This window comes from Gambusia affinis, linkage group LG15 (assembly GCF_019740435.1).
Source record: "Gambusia affinis linkage group LG15, SWU_Gaff_1.0, whole genome shotgun sequence".
NCBI lineage: Eukaryota > Metazoa > Chordata > Actinopteri > Cyprinodontiformes > Poeciliidae > Gambusia > Gambusia affinis.
In genome coordinates this window covers 19,710,055-19,726,415 of record NC_057882.1, presented here as the reverse complement: position 1 = coordinate 19,726,415, position 16,361 = coordinate 19,710,055, and the positions used below count along the sequence as shown (strand labels likewise).

At 39.5% G+C, this 16,361-nt stretch overlaps 2 protein-coding genes across 6 annotated transcripts; both read left to right on the top strand.

Moving 5' to 3' along the window:
* The first annotated feature begins 4,103 nt into the window (after window positions 1-4,103).
* On the top strand, window positions 4,104-10,067 carry capns1a (calpain, small subunit 1 a). Of its 2 annotated transcripts, none has more exons than XM_044140426.1 (11): window positions 4,104-4,288; window positions 4,981-5,030; window positions 5,120-5,156; window positions 5,510-5,602; window positions 5,687-5,744; window positions 6,166-6,230; window positions 6,406-6,474; window positions 6,776-6,854; window positions 7,689-7,805; window positions 7,896-7,954; window positions 8,034-10,067. In XM_044140426.1, the coding sequence occupies exons 2-11, from the start codon at window positions 4,984-4,986 to the stop codon at window positions 8,058-8,060; spliced, it is 651 nt and encodes a 216-aa protein (XP_043996361.1). In that variant the 5' UTR covers window positions 4,104-4,288; window positions 4,981-4,983; the 3' UTR covers window positions 8,061-10,067. The 2 variants fall into 2 exon arrangements, with proteins under 2 accessions (XP_043996361.1, XP_043996360.1); XM_044140425.1 differs by having other exon boundaries at window positions 4,160-4,288; window positions 4,984-5,030.
* A 686-nt stretch (window positions 10,068-10,753) lies between these two features.
* zgc:153990 (uncharacterized protein LOC768125 homolog) lies at window positions 10,754-16,093 on the top strand. Of its 4 annotated transcripts, none has more exons than XM_044140421.1 (5): window positions 10,754-10,914; window positions 12,803-12,986; window positions 13,100-13,513; window positions 14,897-14,950; window positions 15,068-16,093. In XM_044140421.1, exons 2-5 carry the CDS (start codon window positions 12,860-12,862, stop codon window positions 15,523-15,525), a joined length of 1,053 nt encoding a protein of 350 aa, XP_043996356.1. In that variant the 5' UTR covers window positions 10,754-10,914; window positions 12,803-12,859; the 3' UTR covers window positions 15,526-16,093. The 4 variants fall into 4 exon arrangements, with proteins under 4 accessions (XP_043996356.1, XP_043996359.1, XP_043996357.1 ...); XM_044140422.1 differs by having other exon boundaries at window positions 10,817-11,004; XM_044140423.1 differs by lacking the exon at window positions 10,754-10,914 and adding an exon at window positions 12,324-12,347.
* The last annotated feature ends 268 nt before the right edge of the window (window positions 16,094-16,361 follow it).

Here is a 16,361-nt window from a genome sequence, read left to right as displayed (position 1 = left end):
AAGATCCCCGGCCGGGAATCGAACCCAGGACCTTCTTGCTGCAAGGCAACAGCTCTACCAACTGCGCCACTGTGCAGCCGCATGCCAGCTATTAAGATTAATAATTAAATTGCAAATATAAACTGGTGTTTTCATATAACTGGATGAAAAAGTAATCGGAAACAGCAGCAAACCTGAGATGACTGTTGTTTAGTCAATGGCAGCACCTGTTGAACTGTTTGCTACTTTGCAATTTAATAATCCTAAGTGTTTTAAAGCCAACCCCACCAGAGTTTGTTCATGTTATTTAATTTATAGATTAACGGGTTAAAACTCGAGGCCTGAGACTACAGATCAGCTAATATTAAAGTATATAAAATAGTTTCCCCCCCCTTTTTTTATCTCACGTCCCATTCCGCACTCCATGCCAGTAGATGACAGAAACTGCCGTTAAAATTGTTTTGTTGCTGTTAATTGTTTCAAGGTCTTTCTTTGTCCTTTTTTTTATTATTATTTTGAAAAAAGAAACATGCAAAAACATAAGATTATAGCCAGGTGGCTAATTTCTCTCTCCATTCCCATTGATGTTGATGTTTATAATGTTAGGTAATATTAATTAAAAGTAACCTCAGATTACTGCACCCCCCCCTCCACCCCCCCCCCCCCACACACACACACACACACACACACACACACAAATCTTCATAAAGGAGTTAAGGAGGTAAGTAAACAGTTGTTTGTAATTTAATTTATGATGATTAAAAAATTTAGCAACTAACATTTTTTGTGTAACAGCACTAATCATAGTTATATACAGTTATACTATACTAAACTAGACAGACTAATCACCTGACTGAGAAAAATAAGACACTTTACCAAACAAGTTTACTGTATAGTCCCTCACAACAGATCCATGACTTTTTTTTTTATTATTGTTTTTTTTTTTGGGGGGGGGGGGAGAGACTGGTTGGTGGGGAATAAATATTCAAGTTTGAATCTAAGACTGCAGTGCATTTAGATGAAATGTATTTCTAGTTTTTCTCTTGTGAAGGCAGCTGATTGTGATGTGTATCAGAAAGAAGTGAATACAAATGCACACTACAATTTCTTTAAAAAAACAAAACAAAAAAACCTTTCTGAAACTATGCACAATTTTCTTTCCACTTCACAATATTATGCTGCTTTGTATTTGAAATTGGATATTATAATGTCTTATAATATCAAACATTATAAAAGCTTTTTCAGTTGTTTTTAAAAAAAATGAATATTCTCCTTGCTGCTCACGTTTTAGGGGTTTAGTGAAATATCAGCTTCAGTATCTAGCTTACCTTTCAGAATCTGACAAAAATCTTATCTGATTCAATGTTTCATGAGTTTCCTCCCACGGAAAATAAAGAAAACACACACACACACACACACACACACACACACACAACGGAAGTCTTTTAAAGGACAAATTTATTTTTTTTATAATAATTACAGAACTCTGACTTTGCAACATTGGGTCAGGATTTGTCCTCTGTCCTCCCTTGAAACGAGGAGTAAAACAGAAAAACGAAACCTGCATCAGTATACGTTTAAGGCACATTTGATTCCTGCTGTGAGAGAAGGTAGCAGTGGGCTTGAATGATAAAATTGCGTTGTCAAGGTAACAGGTTGTTCTGAAGACTGCAAATATGTCATGTTGGTGGTTGGTGATGCTCCCATACAATATGCCCCCCACCCCCCAGTTGCTGGAGCGAACCACACGGCTCTGCTGTCTCACAGCCGGCCAGGTGACTGCAGATATAATGTCCTTTGCATTCATAATTCACAGCTCTCTAATAGCCGCTCCATCTTCATCAACATCGCTGAGATTATTCTCTGCAGATCTCATTTGCAAAAGCCAAATTGTGGCTGTCGGAAACCTTCAGGTGGCTCTGCGATTTCTCTCGAGTGATGAATGAGAGAAGAAGTGGAAAGTGCTGGAGAATAGAGATGCACCGAGGCACCCTTTAACATGGCTCCTGAAGTAACCATGGATACCTCTATTTCATGGATGGAGTAATTTTAGCTGGAGTGGGATCTGAGGGAAACGTATCACTGTTCTCTCCATGTCAGCTATTATCATGTCTTTCAGCTCGACGTCATGTCGCACGCTGTATGTTTTTTTTTATATTATTTTTTAGCACAACCATTCTGGATGTGTCACAGTTTGGAGGATTTGCTCATGTGCATTGTTTTGTAAAAGCAGACTGCAATTGCAACAGACATGCACACTCATATCTGAGGTTGTGTTGTGCCGCAAAAGCAAAAGTGAGATTTGGGATGAATTGAGGAAGAAAATCCCAGCCGTAACAATCATCATTTTATATGCAAAACATTGTCTGACAGCCATGTTTCTGTGGGGAGTTTGAGGTGTTTTAACAAGAGAGGGGAGACGAGGGTGCAACCATCACATCATCGAGTGAGAGGAGTCAAGAGGGGATGTATATATGTTTAAAAAAACACAGAGCTGTTCTTGTTCAAAGCACAAGAGGTTTGACTTTTAGTGAATCTGAAAGGCAGAACATTTATCTAGATAAACGCAGCAGACTAATAAATACTGCTGAATTCTTTTTGTTTTGTTTTTTAATTTGTTTTTTGTTGTTGTTTTTTTGTTAGGTTTATTGGAGATAGGATTCAAAACGTGAGATGAAAGTGATGCCACTGCTCAAGACTAACAAACTCCCAATTCTGGTACAATTGGAAGATTGCCTTATTTGCCAAAAAAAGTAATGCAAAGTATACAGTACATGCAGTTTGTTTCTTTTGAATTATAATTTTACAATCCAGCATCCAAATAGTAATAAGGAATAAGAATATTTGAAATATCTAAATGCTCATGTTTTCAGACGTGTGTTAATGTAAGGGCACATCCGCATTCATACTGCACAAAATATTTCCATAGCGGATACAGATGATGAACGTCTCCTTCCCCTATAACTTAACCCTGTCAGGTGCTCTCTGGCTCCATCTAACGGCTGAATTCAGCACCTACAAGCGCAAACAAAGTTCACGTGTGAACTGCAGCAAAAGTTCAGAGGCAGCACTAAGCACTATGCTGGATCAGTGTTCTCTGGTTTTGAATGCTGTGCAGCTGGAAGGATTTTTGTTGATACTTTTTCCATTTTTGGGCTTTTGTTATGATACATAAACAGGGCAACCAGGTGGTTTACAACTGGGAGCAGCTGGTTAACATCACAAAAGCTCAAATTATACCTTAACTGCACCCATAAACCCCAGATGCGTTGAAAAAGTGGTGCTGCGAATCCAAAGCAGGAATAGTGGAGAGAAAGAAGGGGGGAATCCAACCTTGTCTTCTGATGCAAGAATGTTATTAAACAAGCTGGATTCATAGAATCAAGAAAGTTAAAGAGCATCCCTGTTCTTCAGACTGTGATACAACAATAGGGTGTCCTCAGTTAGAGGCTTCTGCAGATGTGTAGCAATACACTCTGCCACACGAGAATATTCCTGTTCACAGTCATCAGAATCTACAACAAAATTTTGAAGAAACTTGTACAATGTTTAAGGACCCATGGATTCAAGGATTTTTGTTGTCATACCAGCTCACATTTGGATGTGAGCTGTTTAAGAAACCAGTTTAAGAAACCTGATGCGTAAAAATAAAATAAAATAAAATAAAATAAAATAAAATAAAATAAAATAAAATAAAATAAAATAAAATAAAATAGATAGATAATAATTACATAAATAAAAGAGTACATAGATTTATAATGAGTGTAATGTAACTAAAAATGCTGCCAACATTAGTGACAGTTCTAGGACATACATTACTTCATGCATTAATTGATGCAAAAGTAACGATGACAAGTTCATGGAAATAATTTTCAGTTAGTTTTTTGTGGCAATGTGTAAAACCTTTATTTGCTAAGAAACACGTTTTATTTATTTATTTATTTATTTATTTATTTATTTATTTATTTATTTATTTATTTATTTATTTATTTAATATAAACATTAAGTAAAATATTAAAGTGCTGGTTATGATTATCAAAAATGATCAGAAATAATTATATTCAATCCAATCTAATATATTAAGACGTTCCGGCAAATAAAAAGAGTAATGGTTATTCCCTATCTGCTGCATTTTATTTTGTAAGAAGGAAAGCGGAAGTTGCTTTGAACGTTTCCTGTCGCCTCCCTTATTTTTATCCCTGCTGCGTCAGTTAAGGCGTGTTCACGGTTCCTGGTTCTTACTGACATTTTTGGAAGTCACGCAAAGGCTCGGACACAGGACAAGTTTGTAAACCTCTCCATCCACACGGTAACTACCTCTTAAAAACAGGATGGTATCAGGGTCACTGCTGTTAACTCCTGTTTGGCCAGTTTTCCTTAATTAGACGTCGGAGTTGGTGCGTTAGCTGAAGCTAAACTTAATTAGCTGCTTTGCGTCGGAACACTGTGTCTTAAACTTAGTTTCTCATTTGCAGCTTTTTTCCCTTAAGTTTAGACGGTTACGTAAACCTCCTTGAAGGCTATAGTTGGCTAGCTAAAAAGCGCCGACTAGTACGGCAATGCCTAACTTTTAGCCCAAACAAAACGTAACACCGTGTACATATTTGACTTGTGTTTAAGTGGCTTGTTTAGTTGCATTTTTGCCCCGTCTGTGTGCATCCCATGTAGTTTTTGCTTCCATAACAGGAAGCGTTTGAAGGGGGCTGTGGGGCGTGTCTGTGGTTAATTGCAGCGGAAATTCTAGTTGTGACTAACAAGACCAACTGTTGGGACTGACAAGCCCAAACCGATTACTGTTCGGTTGGCATTCTGTAAAGCAAAAATGTTCAAACAAGCACAAGAGTTGATTTAATGTGGTTTGTCTGGGGGCTTTACTTAATCGATCATTGGCACTTATGAAGTCAGAAATCTTGTATTGATTACTTCACTCACTCCTTTATTTTCAAACCCAACCGAGGCCTTAAGTTTATGTTCTGCTATGCTTTTTTTTGTTGTTGACAGAAGATGTTCTTTCTCAAAAAAGTTGTCGGTGGCATCGTTGACGTTGTCAGGTGAGAATCTGAACGATTCATAAGCGTGATGTAAATCTAAGCGCTGTTTGCGGTGTTAATGGTCATCTTCATCTCTGGTCTTTTTGCAGCAACATTGACCCTGAGCAGTTTGCGCCCTCAAATCCTGTAAGTGAGTCATCTATATCTGCTAGAGATGCACCTAACAATTTCCATGTGTTTTCTCATTCTTAAGGACTTTAATGTATAAAAGGAAAATAATGTGTTGTAGGTTTTTTTTTTTTTTAAATAAAGATAAAGAGGTTTATGCATCTAGATGTGCAAAACCTTTGCCTGATTTATTTATTTATTTTTTTTACTCAAAGAACACAATATTTATAAATAAAAATTGTGAGTTTTAGCTCACAAAGTGAAGAAAATAATTAATGTATTTGACCTGCTGGTCACTGATCAGAGCCAATCAAGGGAGTCAATTTCTGGCTGCCCGATTGGTGCATTTCTAACCTGTCTCCGTCCCACAGCCTCCTCCACGCCAGCCAGCCGTTTATGCAGAGAAACATGAAAACGATGAGGAGAAACAGTTCCGCAAAGTCTTCCAGCAGCTCGCTGGAGACGTGGGTGTTTCATCTTTCTTTCTCATTTTATTTTCTTTTTCTTTGTTGCACCTTGACAACACTGTCTCCTTTTGTTTCTCACAGGACATGGAGGTGAGCCCAAATGAGCTGATGAACATCCTGAACCGGATCATCTCAAAGCGTAAGCGCTGCCTCCATTTGTTGCATGCAAAGCTCTCATCTCTCTCATTTACTCTTAAATGGTAAATGGACTGAACTTATATAGCACTTTTCCAGTCATTTTGACCACTCAAAGCACTTTACACTAGAGTCACATTCACCCATTCATACACCGATACGCAGATCGGTAGGCACTTTAGGGTTAAGTGCCTTGCCCAGAGGCACATCGACATGTGGCAGGAGGAAGCTGGAATCGAACCTACAACCTTCCAATTGCAAGACAACTACTCTACCATAGAGCCACAGTCGCCCACAAACTCTACTCTTGTTCACATTAGCTCTTCAGACCCCTGTTGTAACGATGGTCTGAACAGTTCATTTGTGCGCTAAACAATTTGTCCCTTAAAAGATTTTTGTCCAACGATCATTGACTCTTGTTTCAGATGGAGACCTGAAGACTGATGGCTTCAGCATCGAATCCTGCAGGAGCATGGTGGCTGTCATGGACGTATCCTTTCTGTCACGTGTCATCTGTAAATATTAATGGATGTAGTTTTTTTTTTTTTTTTTTTTTTTTTTTCTATAAATACAACTTGGACGAATAAGAAGTCTTAAGGTAGGAAGTAACGTTGAAGCTGGAAAACTTTTGGACTTTCTGCTTGATTTCCTTAACATGGTTTCAGTCAGACAGCACCGGGAAACTTGGCTTCCATGAATTCAAACACCTGTGGAACAACATAAAGAAATGGCAGGTCAGTGCAGCACAGCTTGTTGGACACAAACGAATGCAGCACAGATGCACTCTGTCATCTGATTTGAATGAACGGCGTGCCAAAATCCCCGTTAATTTAAATTTGTTTTGAATACAGATCTGAGATGATTCCAGCTACCAGAACAGACAGCTGCATTTCCTAGATATGTCTGGATTAAAGCAATTGCGTCTAATTACTGTTTTGGTTCTGAGACATCTTGTGATGGTTCTACTCTTTCTAGGTTGAGCCAACTAACCTAGCTGGCATAACTGCTCTAAATATTTGCATTGTTTCTGTTTAGGGCGTGTACAAGCAGTATGACGCAGACCATTCGGGTGTCATTGGTGCAGATGAGCTGCCGAATGCGTTCAAAGCTGCAGGTGAGGATTCTCCTTCCTTTATCGTACAGTACAGCGACATGAAAACATGCATACACCTCATTGCTTTCCTCTGTCTTGGGATTTTTTTGTTTTGTTTTTTGTCCCTTCTTGAGGCAAAAATGTGTAACAATTTTTAGACTTAAAAATAACTTTCATGAATGCAAAATGAAAATCTTTTTTTAATTATTTTTAATTTTGCTTATTCGGGGGAATAACAATTCAAAGCAACCTGGCTCTGTGTAGAACTGGTTGTTCCACTCTGGGTGGCAACAACCAGTTGCAGTTGATTAAAGCAACAATCTGTCTTTTGAGAATGAATGATCTGTTTAAGGACAGACCACAACTCTAGAGTTGAGTCCAAACTTTGACTAGAGAACCCCCAGAACAAAACCGGTTAGAGGCTCAAAAGATTTGACTATGAAGGTTCAGCTTCCAGACAATCTTATGCATACAGTAATGGAAGGCCTTGCATGTAAGGATTTTCATTTTAGAATGGCCTAGTCAAAATCTAGACCAAAATCCAGTAGAGAATATGCCAAGTTGATTTTATGTTGCTGTACTCATGTTTCAAAGAAATTTGAACAAACGCTTCACTCTGCAGATGTCTCCAAAAGTGTATCGTAAGAGACAATCTCCCAGCTCTAACTAGAAACAACCAATCAGAGCAAGGAGGAGGGTGTCAGCACTGTCGATCATGCAGTGCTGCTCACCAACACTGATGCATAAAATATATAAAACAAATGAACAGCAGAGGCTTTATGTGAGATTCCCATGCTTTTGTCGTGTTGCTGTAGCTCCATGGTAACAGACTGGTCTAATCTGTGTCTCTTGCAGGGTTCCCCCTCAACGAACAACTGTTCCAGATGATCATCCGTAGGTATAGCGACGAAAGCGGCAACATGGACTTTGACAACTACATCGGCTGCCTCGTGAGGCTGGATGCGATGTGTCGTAAGTAGATCTGAGCCGATCGTCTGAGTGTTTAGTGGCTTTATCGGGGCAACAAGTCGTCATGTTGAAGCTTTATTTAATCTGCTTCAGGGGCCTTCCAAACCCTGGACAAAGACAGAAACGGGACCATTAAAGTGAATGTTCAAGAGGTAATGGAATCAAAAATATCAGTGGATCCAAGTTTTGCAGTTCAGTGATTTCATTACGTGTTGGTTGTTGTCATTGCAGTGGCTTCAGTTGACCATGTACTCCTGAGTCCTGGTGATGCCGCCTTCTTCCTCCCCAGCTGGTTTTCCAAAATGACTCCGCTCTTTATCTAAGCAATCCAAAAGTATTTTATATAGACGTCCCCACAGCTTCCTGTGTTCTTCAGAAGTTAGGAGCACAAGCATGCAGTTTTTTTTCTCTGAGTAACACATGTAGATCAAACCTGGGAGCAGAATGGTCTCCATACCTGCAATGCGTTGTTCTGAGACGGTCAGATGTGAGGTGGAGGGTTGGTAATCATGCTTTGAAAAATTGACATTTTGCAAGACAATTGTGCACTTTTTTTTTCTTTCAATCAAATTTCCTTTTTTATATCCATAAAAGCGTTTTATCACGTCTCTGGTGCTGTGTTGATGAAAATAAGTGAGCAAGGTGAAGTGACAGCTTCACCCGCTTATTTCCAGGAGTTTCACCTGTTTGGATTCTTCTTTGAGCTCTCTGGGCGTGTATCAGCCTGAGTGACAATCCTGTGTCTACCGCTACGGCTTTGCTTTGTGTTGTTGGACCTGTTTGGTGTAGGAGGGTATTCCTTCAGTGGTTGAATGAATACTGCAACCTTGACTTGGCAAGTTCCTAAAAAGGCTCTATAGAACCTCACCCTTAACACAGTAACTAACAACTTCCACTACTGAGGTCATGTGTACAGCATGCAGGTCTGTAAGAAAACTGGTTTTTGTGTAAAGTCAGATTTCTTAGAACCCTGCATTTGCAAAACTGGCTTTAAGTGCAGTAACCACCAATTTGTAGTTAGACAACAGTGAGATGTTGAAATTAAAATCTTTTAATATATGCCAAACTTACCTTAAAAACCCTCAACTATGAAGACAATGCTGTCATTAACCCATTGACTTTTTTAGTCCAACAGTTCAACTTTTTATGGTAAATATTTGTTGAAACTGTCCTGTTATGACAGTAAGGAATGAGACAATCTGTGGAAAAAAAAAAAATCAAGCTCCTCTGTCTGTTCCCAGTGCAATCTAAAAACAACCAATCAGAGCCAGGAAGAGGCTTTTAGCGCCATCAGACACTCCTCCCTGTACCACGTTCTCCATTATGCTGCAACATGCTGTTGTGAATGCTTATGTTAGCTAGTATGGCCACCAACGATGCCGTTTAAACAGTTTTCCTGTAACGGGAAGTTGTTTCTCTGCCAGCAGCAAATATGCGATGCTGATTGGCAGTTCTAAGACACTCCTCCTGGCTCTGACTGTTTTTTTGTTTTGTTTTTTTTTACTTCAGATAGCAATAGAAGCTCAGGGAGGAGAGCAATCTTTCTCATAATGTACTGTCACACCATCGTGACGGTTTTAAAAAATATGTAAACATTTTTCAGAATTTACAAACTGCACCTGTAAGGGGTTAAAAGAAATTGGTGAAAGCTAACACATTCTGAATGTGAAATACGATGTTATAATTTTTTGCACAGCCCGTATTGAAATTATAACCCCAAACCTAAGCAGGGGTGTCAAACTCCAGTCCTCAAGGGCCGCTGTCCTGCCACTTTTATATGTGCCTCTGCTGCACCATAACTGAATAGAATAATTAGGTCATTAGCAAGACTCTGGATAGCTGATCTACACAAGGTGGAGGTAATTAAGCCATTTCATTCCAGTGTTTTGTAGCTGTGGCACATCTAAAAACTGCAGGACAGCGGCCCTCGAGGACTGGAGTTTGACACCTGTGCCCTAAAGTGAGCTGATCTATTATCGCATGCCTTGGTACGCAGGGTTTTAAACATCCGTTCAGTTGGGATAGCTCACTAATGGCATACTTACTTTCTGCTTCCTCTCACTTTACGCATTACTACAACTGTGGTAAAATGTGCACCAGGTTTTTTAGCACATGGAGTTATGTGAGTCAATTATGTGCCTCTAATGCATGCTAAAAGGTTGTTGCCATAGTTAGAATCCCGCTCATTTAACTGTTACTTAATGTGCTGATGTCAAATAAATGCCTGTGCCATGTTTGGAATAAAACTTGCCTTTCTTTATGGTGGATAAGTGTGTTGTAGATTGAATTCTCATGTTCAGCCACTGAGAATTATAAAATTTCAAAATAAGCATTATTGAATTCGAACTCTGTTCGCTTTTATATAATGTTTATAATATGCTGGGTAGTTGAAACGTTGTCTTTATTAGATGTTTATATAAAAATGAACAAAAAAACATTTAACACCAGAATCTGGGTAAATATTTCTTTCAGTCACCACAATTTACACCTAATTTGAACTCCTATGCGAGAGATGCATTGATGTTGCTTGCTCTGTATTTTAGCAATAGCATCCTAAGAATATTTCCATCCCCTTCAGTTCAGTGAGGTTTGACATGCTTTTTATTGTTTGCATGTTGCAGCTTTTTTTGTTGGGGCGGTGGTATTGGCGAATCAAAAGTTGCCAATAGCACATCTAGGTATTTTTTTTTCCCTTTTATTTTCTGTATTTTAGTTTAATTATCAGCATTGACAAACTTCCAATATACTACTGATTTTGAATGAAAATCCCCTCGAGTATTCATACAAGAGGAAGCTTAGTTAAATTCTGAGCGCTCCTTCAAAATATAACACTCCAAAGCACTGGATAAAATAATTTTACTGGACAAAAACCACAATTAGGAACAATAACAAAACAGGGTGTGGTATATATCATCAAATTCACAGTAAATTATATAACATTGTCGGGTTTATGTTAGAATTTCATAAAGCTTTACTTTGGAAGCCTCTCATGTTAACCGGAAGTAATTTATACAACGTTAGTGTCATGCAAACTAGCTTGACTTCCTGTCCGGTAGAAAAGGAAGTTTTTTCCTCACATTTCTTAATAAATTGTACCTTCTTTATCTTGAAGGTAAGTCCATCGCTCAGTTAGTTATGCTTGCGATAAGAATACGGCGTGTAAACTGTGGTTGCATGCGGAAACTACATCATTTGCTGTCAGGTAAGGTAGCTAGCCTACAGTGCAGGGAGCTAGCTTCGTGGGTTGTTGTGCAACAGAAAATGAACGCCTGCTAGGTATTGTTGTTTTGAAAGAAGCTAAGTAATTCTCAGCGCTTCTAATCACGAAAAATAAAGACGTTTTTTTGAAACCAACATGAGGTCTGGATGGATGTCGCATGTTTAAACACACCGTCTATTGTTCTGAGCTAACGACAATGTTCAACACCCCCGTGGTTTATTTGTGCTGTCCATTAATGCATGCGAGCTTATTTAGTTAGCTGCTTGCTTTTTCACTGAGCATTTAAGCAATCATCGGCTGGTTGCTGTGCACCCACATATTACTGCAGCTCTGTGATAAAAATCCATCAGCTCTGCAGAATGGTTGCACCATAAAGCTGCCCTGAAAACCAACCAACCGTTTCTGCTCCTTCCATCCAGTTACGAAGCCGTTTCTATGCTATTTTACAAAAAAATGATGGTCTCTATATACACATTTAATTTAACATGCAGCCTGTTAGAGAAAAAAACATGTCTGTCTTATGGGTGGAAATGCTCTATAACCCGACTATGGTGTGTAAGCCATGTTGAAGCACCTTTTTAGCTTGTTCGCCTTTGAGTTACCCTCCCGCCACCATTATAGTGAATCCGAAGACTACAAACTGCTCCTTTCACACTAGTCAAGAGCGTCGTTTACAAAAAGCATACAAAGGAGAACTTTCCCCTTTAATGCTGCGTTCCGGTTACCTCGGAAGTCAGAACTCGGAGCTGGGTTTGACGTCACACCCGAAGTTGCGACGTCCCGTTTAAAAAGTCGGGATTTCGACATGGCGACGCCCATACATTGTTCGCAATAACTCTTACGAGCATCATTTTAAAGTTGACATTCCATAAACAAGCACAACTTGTAGTTGTTAATTTTAGAGTTGTAGAAGCTACACGTAGCATTGACTTAATACGCACTCTTACAAGTGTTTTTCTCTTGAACTAAAGATGTTTCCATCACAGCTTACTACTGTGGATTCGAGGAGCGGCCATATTGAAACACGAAGCTGGACTGACAATTCGTAACTGTGGCTTACTGTAGTTGGAGTTGCTCCCACTTTCCCAGGGGAAGTCTTCCAACTTCAGATGGTGTTGCAATCGATTTTTCTGACTTTGAAATGCAACTGGAACGCAACATTGGAAATGGATTTGTATGGAAGACAATAAGAGTGAATAATAATAATAAAAAAATGCAGACTTTAACCTCATAATATTTGTAAAAAAGATCGACATTTTGGAGCAACCAGCGACAGAGATTTGAGTTGTGCTGGAGGAGAAATAGCTTTCTGGCGGGTGATTAAGGTCAGAATTGATTTTCTTTTATTGGCCTTATTCCTTTTCCATACTTCTGTTACCACAGTCTTTCATAACATGACAATGATGCTTTTAGGTATGGGGATTTCTCACACTGTATGTAACCACACGTCTGGACATTTGCTTGCAGAGCAACTGCAGCATCGTACTCTGGGATTTGTTCAGATGGAACAGGGATTGAAATCATGAACAATTCAAAGTGGATGTCAGTTTTTGTAAGAAACTTTCAGCTGTGTCTTAGAAAGCTGAAGATCAAGAGGCATCAAAATGTTTCATCGTCACAATGAGTCGAAGCATATGCATTCAAACCCAGAGACAGATTTGATAGTTTCTTTTTAAGTGTAAATTGTTCAGAATATGTCACATTAAAGGTTTCTAATTTCATATAAATCACAAAGTGGTTGCACTTTTCTGACATTTTCTTCTCCTTGGTTGTCCAACAGACTGTAGCCGCCAAGAGGCCAAGCAGCAGCTGGAGTTATTAGGACTGGGTGGACAGGATGTCTTCTCCGGTGTACTACAACCATGACAGCGCTGTCCGCTTCAAGAAGAGAAAAGCTCGTTTTTCTTTCAGTGAAGTCCATGTCCTGCTGGATGAAGTGAGGAAGAACCGTTCGATTGTTGTGGGTACGTGTGTATTTGTGTTCTCCATTTTGTGACTAAGGTGTGTTTTTAGGTTCTGAAATGGCTTTGAAGCTAACGCGAATCTGTTAAAAAAAAATGTTTCTCTTTTTTCCAAGGCAAATTCAACCGAGGAATACCAACCGACTCAAAGAAGCGCACCTGGGCAGAGATTACGGCACGCGTCAACGATATTGGGGAGTGCCAACGGGAGGTCATAGAGGTCATCAAGAAATGGTCCGACCTGAAGTGCGACACCAAACGCAAAGTGGCGGCCATGAGGTCGGGGACCGTGCCCAACAGGGGACTCAACTCGCGTCTCTCCCGAGACCTCACTCAGACAGAAAAGATAGTCCTTCAAATACTGGAGATGGACGAAGACGACCAGAGCACCGGAGAGTGCGGTCCACTGGGGGACGACGACGACGTTCCTGAGGAAGAGGAGGAGATGGAAGAGGAGGACATGATGGGAATGCAGAGTTCTCCTAACGGCGGGGGAGACATGTCGTCCATGCCGCCACCAACTTCCTACGGTATGAACGACCTGAGGAGTTCAGCTGGAAAAGATTACGTTTATGCAGGAAAAAAAACAAAACAAAAGAAAAGTCCAAACATTTTTACGTCACCTTCATCAGAAAGTGTTCAAGTCACGGCTGAAGGGTTTGGCAGACCCACAAATACTTTGTGATTTGAGGTTTTCAGGAAACTTTTAAAACGTTTCTATGATATATATAAAGAACGATTAAAGCATTTGAAAGAAGTTGAGACTTTTATCAACACATTAAAGTTACGAGCGCAGTCAACAATTAAAATATGATTAATTTATGCATATTTGATTCTAATCTCTGTAAGTCTCTATTATGTTTAATGGTGACCAATATTTGTTATTTTGATACTTGGAATCTGATCAGTTCTCCATATCATTAACTTGTGATTATTTTAGTAAGTCATTATTCTAGTGACTAATCGAATAAAAAATTGACACATTTTGCAGATTTTTCATTTAACCACCTTTTTTATACAACTTTGCAAATATATTAAAACATGCAATTTGACAAGTAATTTTATTTGTCTTTTAAATAAAAAAAGTGATAATTTACTGCCAGAAATCAACAACACATAATTGCTTTACAGTCTAGGGCTAATCTGTTGATTATTTTTCCTATTAACTGATTAATAGTTGGATTGCAGAAGGAGTAGGAATAGATTTTTTTTTTTATATATATATATATATATTTGCAAAATTTTTATCAACTGAAGCTAAAACCGCCACTTGAGTTCTGGGTAAATTTACAGAAAGTTTTTCTCTTTTTTTATTTTAAATACAAAATGTATACCTTTGTACAGTTTTGGCTTACTTACTACTCTGGGTGTGTTGTTCTTTCAGCAAATGGCTTTGTTTTTTGTTTTTTTTAATCTGATTACAAAATTAGTTGATTATTTCAATACAGTTAATACGATTAATCATTTCAGCCATAGTTTATTGTGGATTCTCAAATAAGCTGGGCATCTGCTGAGTTGAATATATGAGCTGCTTCTCAGTGAAGGTAGAGGAGTGATGCTGCGATGACTTCCTGAAGCCGGAGTTTCAGAAAGAGCAGGAGTTTTTAAGGAGACAGAGGCCCAATTTCTTGGCATTAAATTGATAAGTAAAATTTCTTTAAAGCCATGTATGAGATGTAGCATTTTTATAATAGCTGAAGTTAGCAGAGGTACTTGATTGTGCTGTAAAGTGTCACTATGTGTCTGGAGAATGCATAATACTGCCTCTTTAAGGCAAGCTGTCAGCACAAAACCTTCAACAGTGACTTCTATAACTGTTGTCTATGACTTTACTTCTGTGTGAAGATGAGACTTGTTATTGAATTTTCGGCTGCTTGTTTTAAAATGCATGACAGCTGCTTTAAACCTTCTAGGGGACTCATCGCAGCCAGCTTATGATATGCAGTATGAGATTCCCCCAACAGAAGGTGATTAGGATTTCTCTCTTCTCTTAAACATTTAGACAACCTTCAAATACGTTTTCATAATCTCCCGCTAATGAAAGGACTAACGTCTCCCATTCTATTGTTTCCTTTGCAATCAAGATACCGAAACCCCATTCGGAGATTCGGATGACGACCAGAGAGAAGACGTGCTTCCCTCCAACCAGGCAGGAAAATCCGCCGAAGTGCACCAAGTGAACAACGGCGTCCATAAACACGTCCAGCCGCCAATGTCTTCCGGTGCTCCGGCCCTGGCCCCGGCTCCGGCTCCGTCGCCAGCGGTCTCGCTCCCTGCGGCGGCGCACAACTCCAGGGACAGCCTGCTGCAGAACGCCACCCTGAGCCTGCAGGAGCAGCACGCCACCAACATGCTGCTGGAGACGGTGTCGCGCTCCCTGGAGCTGCTGGCGGAGTCGGTGCAGCAGCTGGCGGAGACGCAGCAGGAGTTTGTGCGCGAGTCGCTCCAGCTGCAGCGGGAGACGGTGCAGGTGCTCAGAGACTTCACGGGCGGAGCCATCGCCCTCATGCATGACAAACTGAATGGACGGCCGGCTTTATAACACGACCCGGAGAGGTTGGCGAGCCGCGACACTGACTTTGTGCTTGGCCCTCAGGTGCAGGAACATGAAGTTCTGTTGGTTGGCAGGTCTGCTTACTGTACTTTATTTTGAAACTTTATTGGTACAAACAGAAATAGGACCATAGAGTTGTTTTTGTTTTGTTTTTCTTTTTAATTTGCTACTGAAGGTGGGAAACCTCCTGCCTCGTTTTTTCTAAATTAAGCCCCTCTTTTTAAACTTCTACTTTAACATGATAATGGTAAAAAGAGTGATTTCTTTTAAGAAAAGAAAATCTCATCATTTTCTGTGCTGTTTTGCTGTAACCTTCCTTTGCCTCGGTGTCTAGAGATTACCACATGTACTGTAATGGTTGAGTGGCCGTCTGCACCTGACCATCATATGGTCCTTATGTCTTGGAGCTGAATAAGCTGGTATTAGATGCATTGAAAAGAACTATATGTTAAGAGTTTGTGGCTGTCTGTTTTTTATATTACACAAACACTTGAATTGAAAGGTTCCGATGAGTTCTTTTGAATATGAAATAAACCCAACATGTAGAAAACTGAAACCAGCGCTTGTTTTTATTTTTATTTATTTATTTATTTTCTTCTTGTTTGGATCAGTTTGTTTCAGGTGTGTTGACACACAGGGACATCTAAAACATTCACAGAACTGCTGTTATATCTCTAGAACCCAAACCACACAGCTTCCTAGACATGCTGCTTCATAACAAGGAGTGGGGAAGCTACAGCTCAAGTTTGCATTTATCACCAACTAATTCTGTTGGAACTCTTTCTGTTGCTGCACTCAGATAAAACCGTCCACAACACAAAACT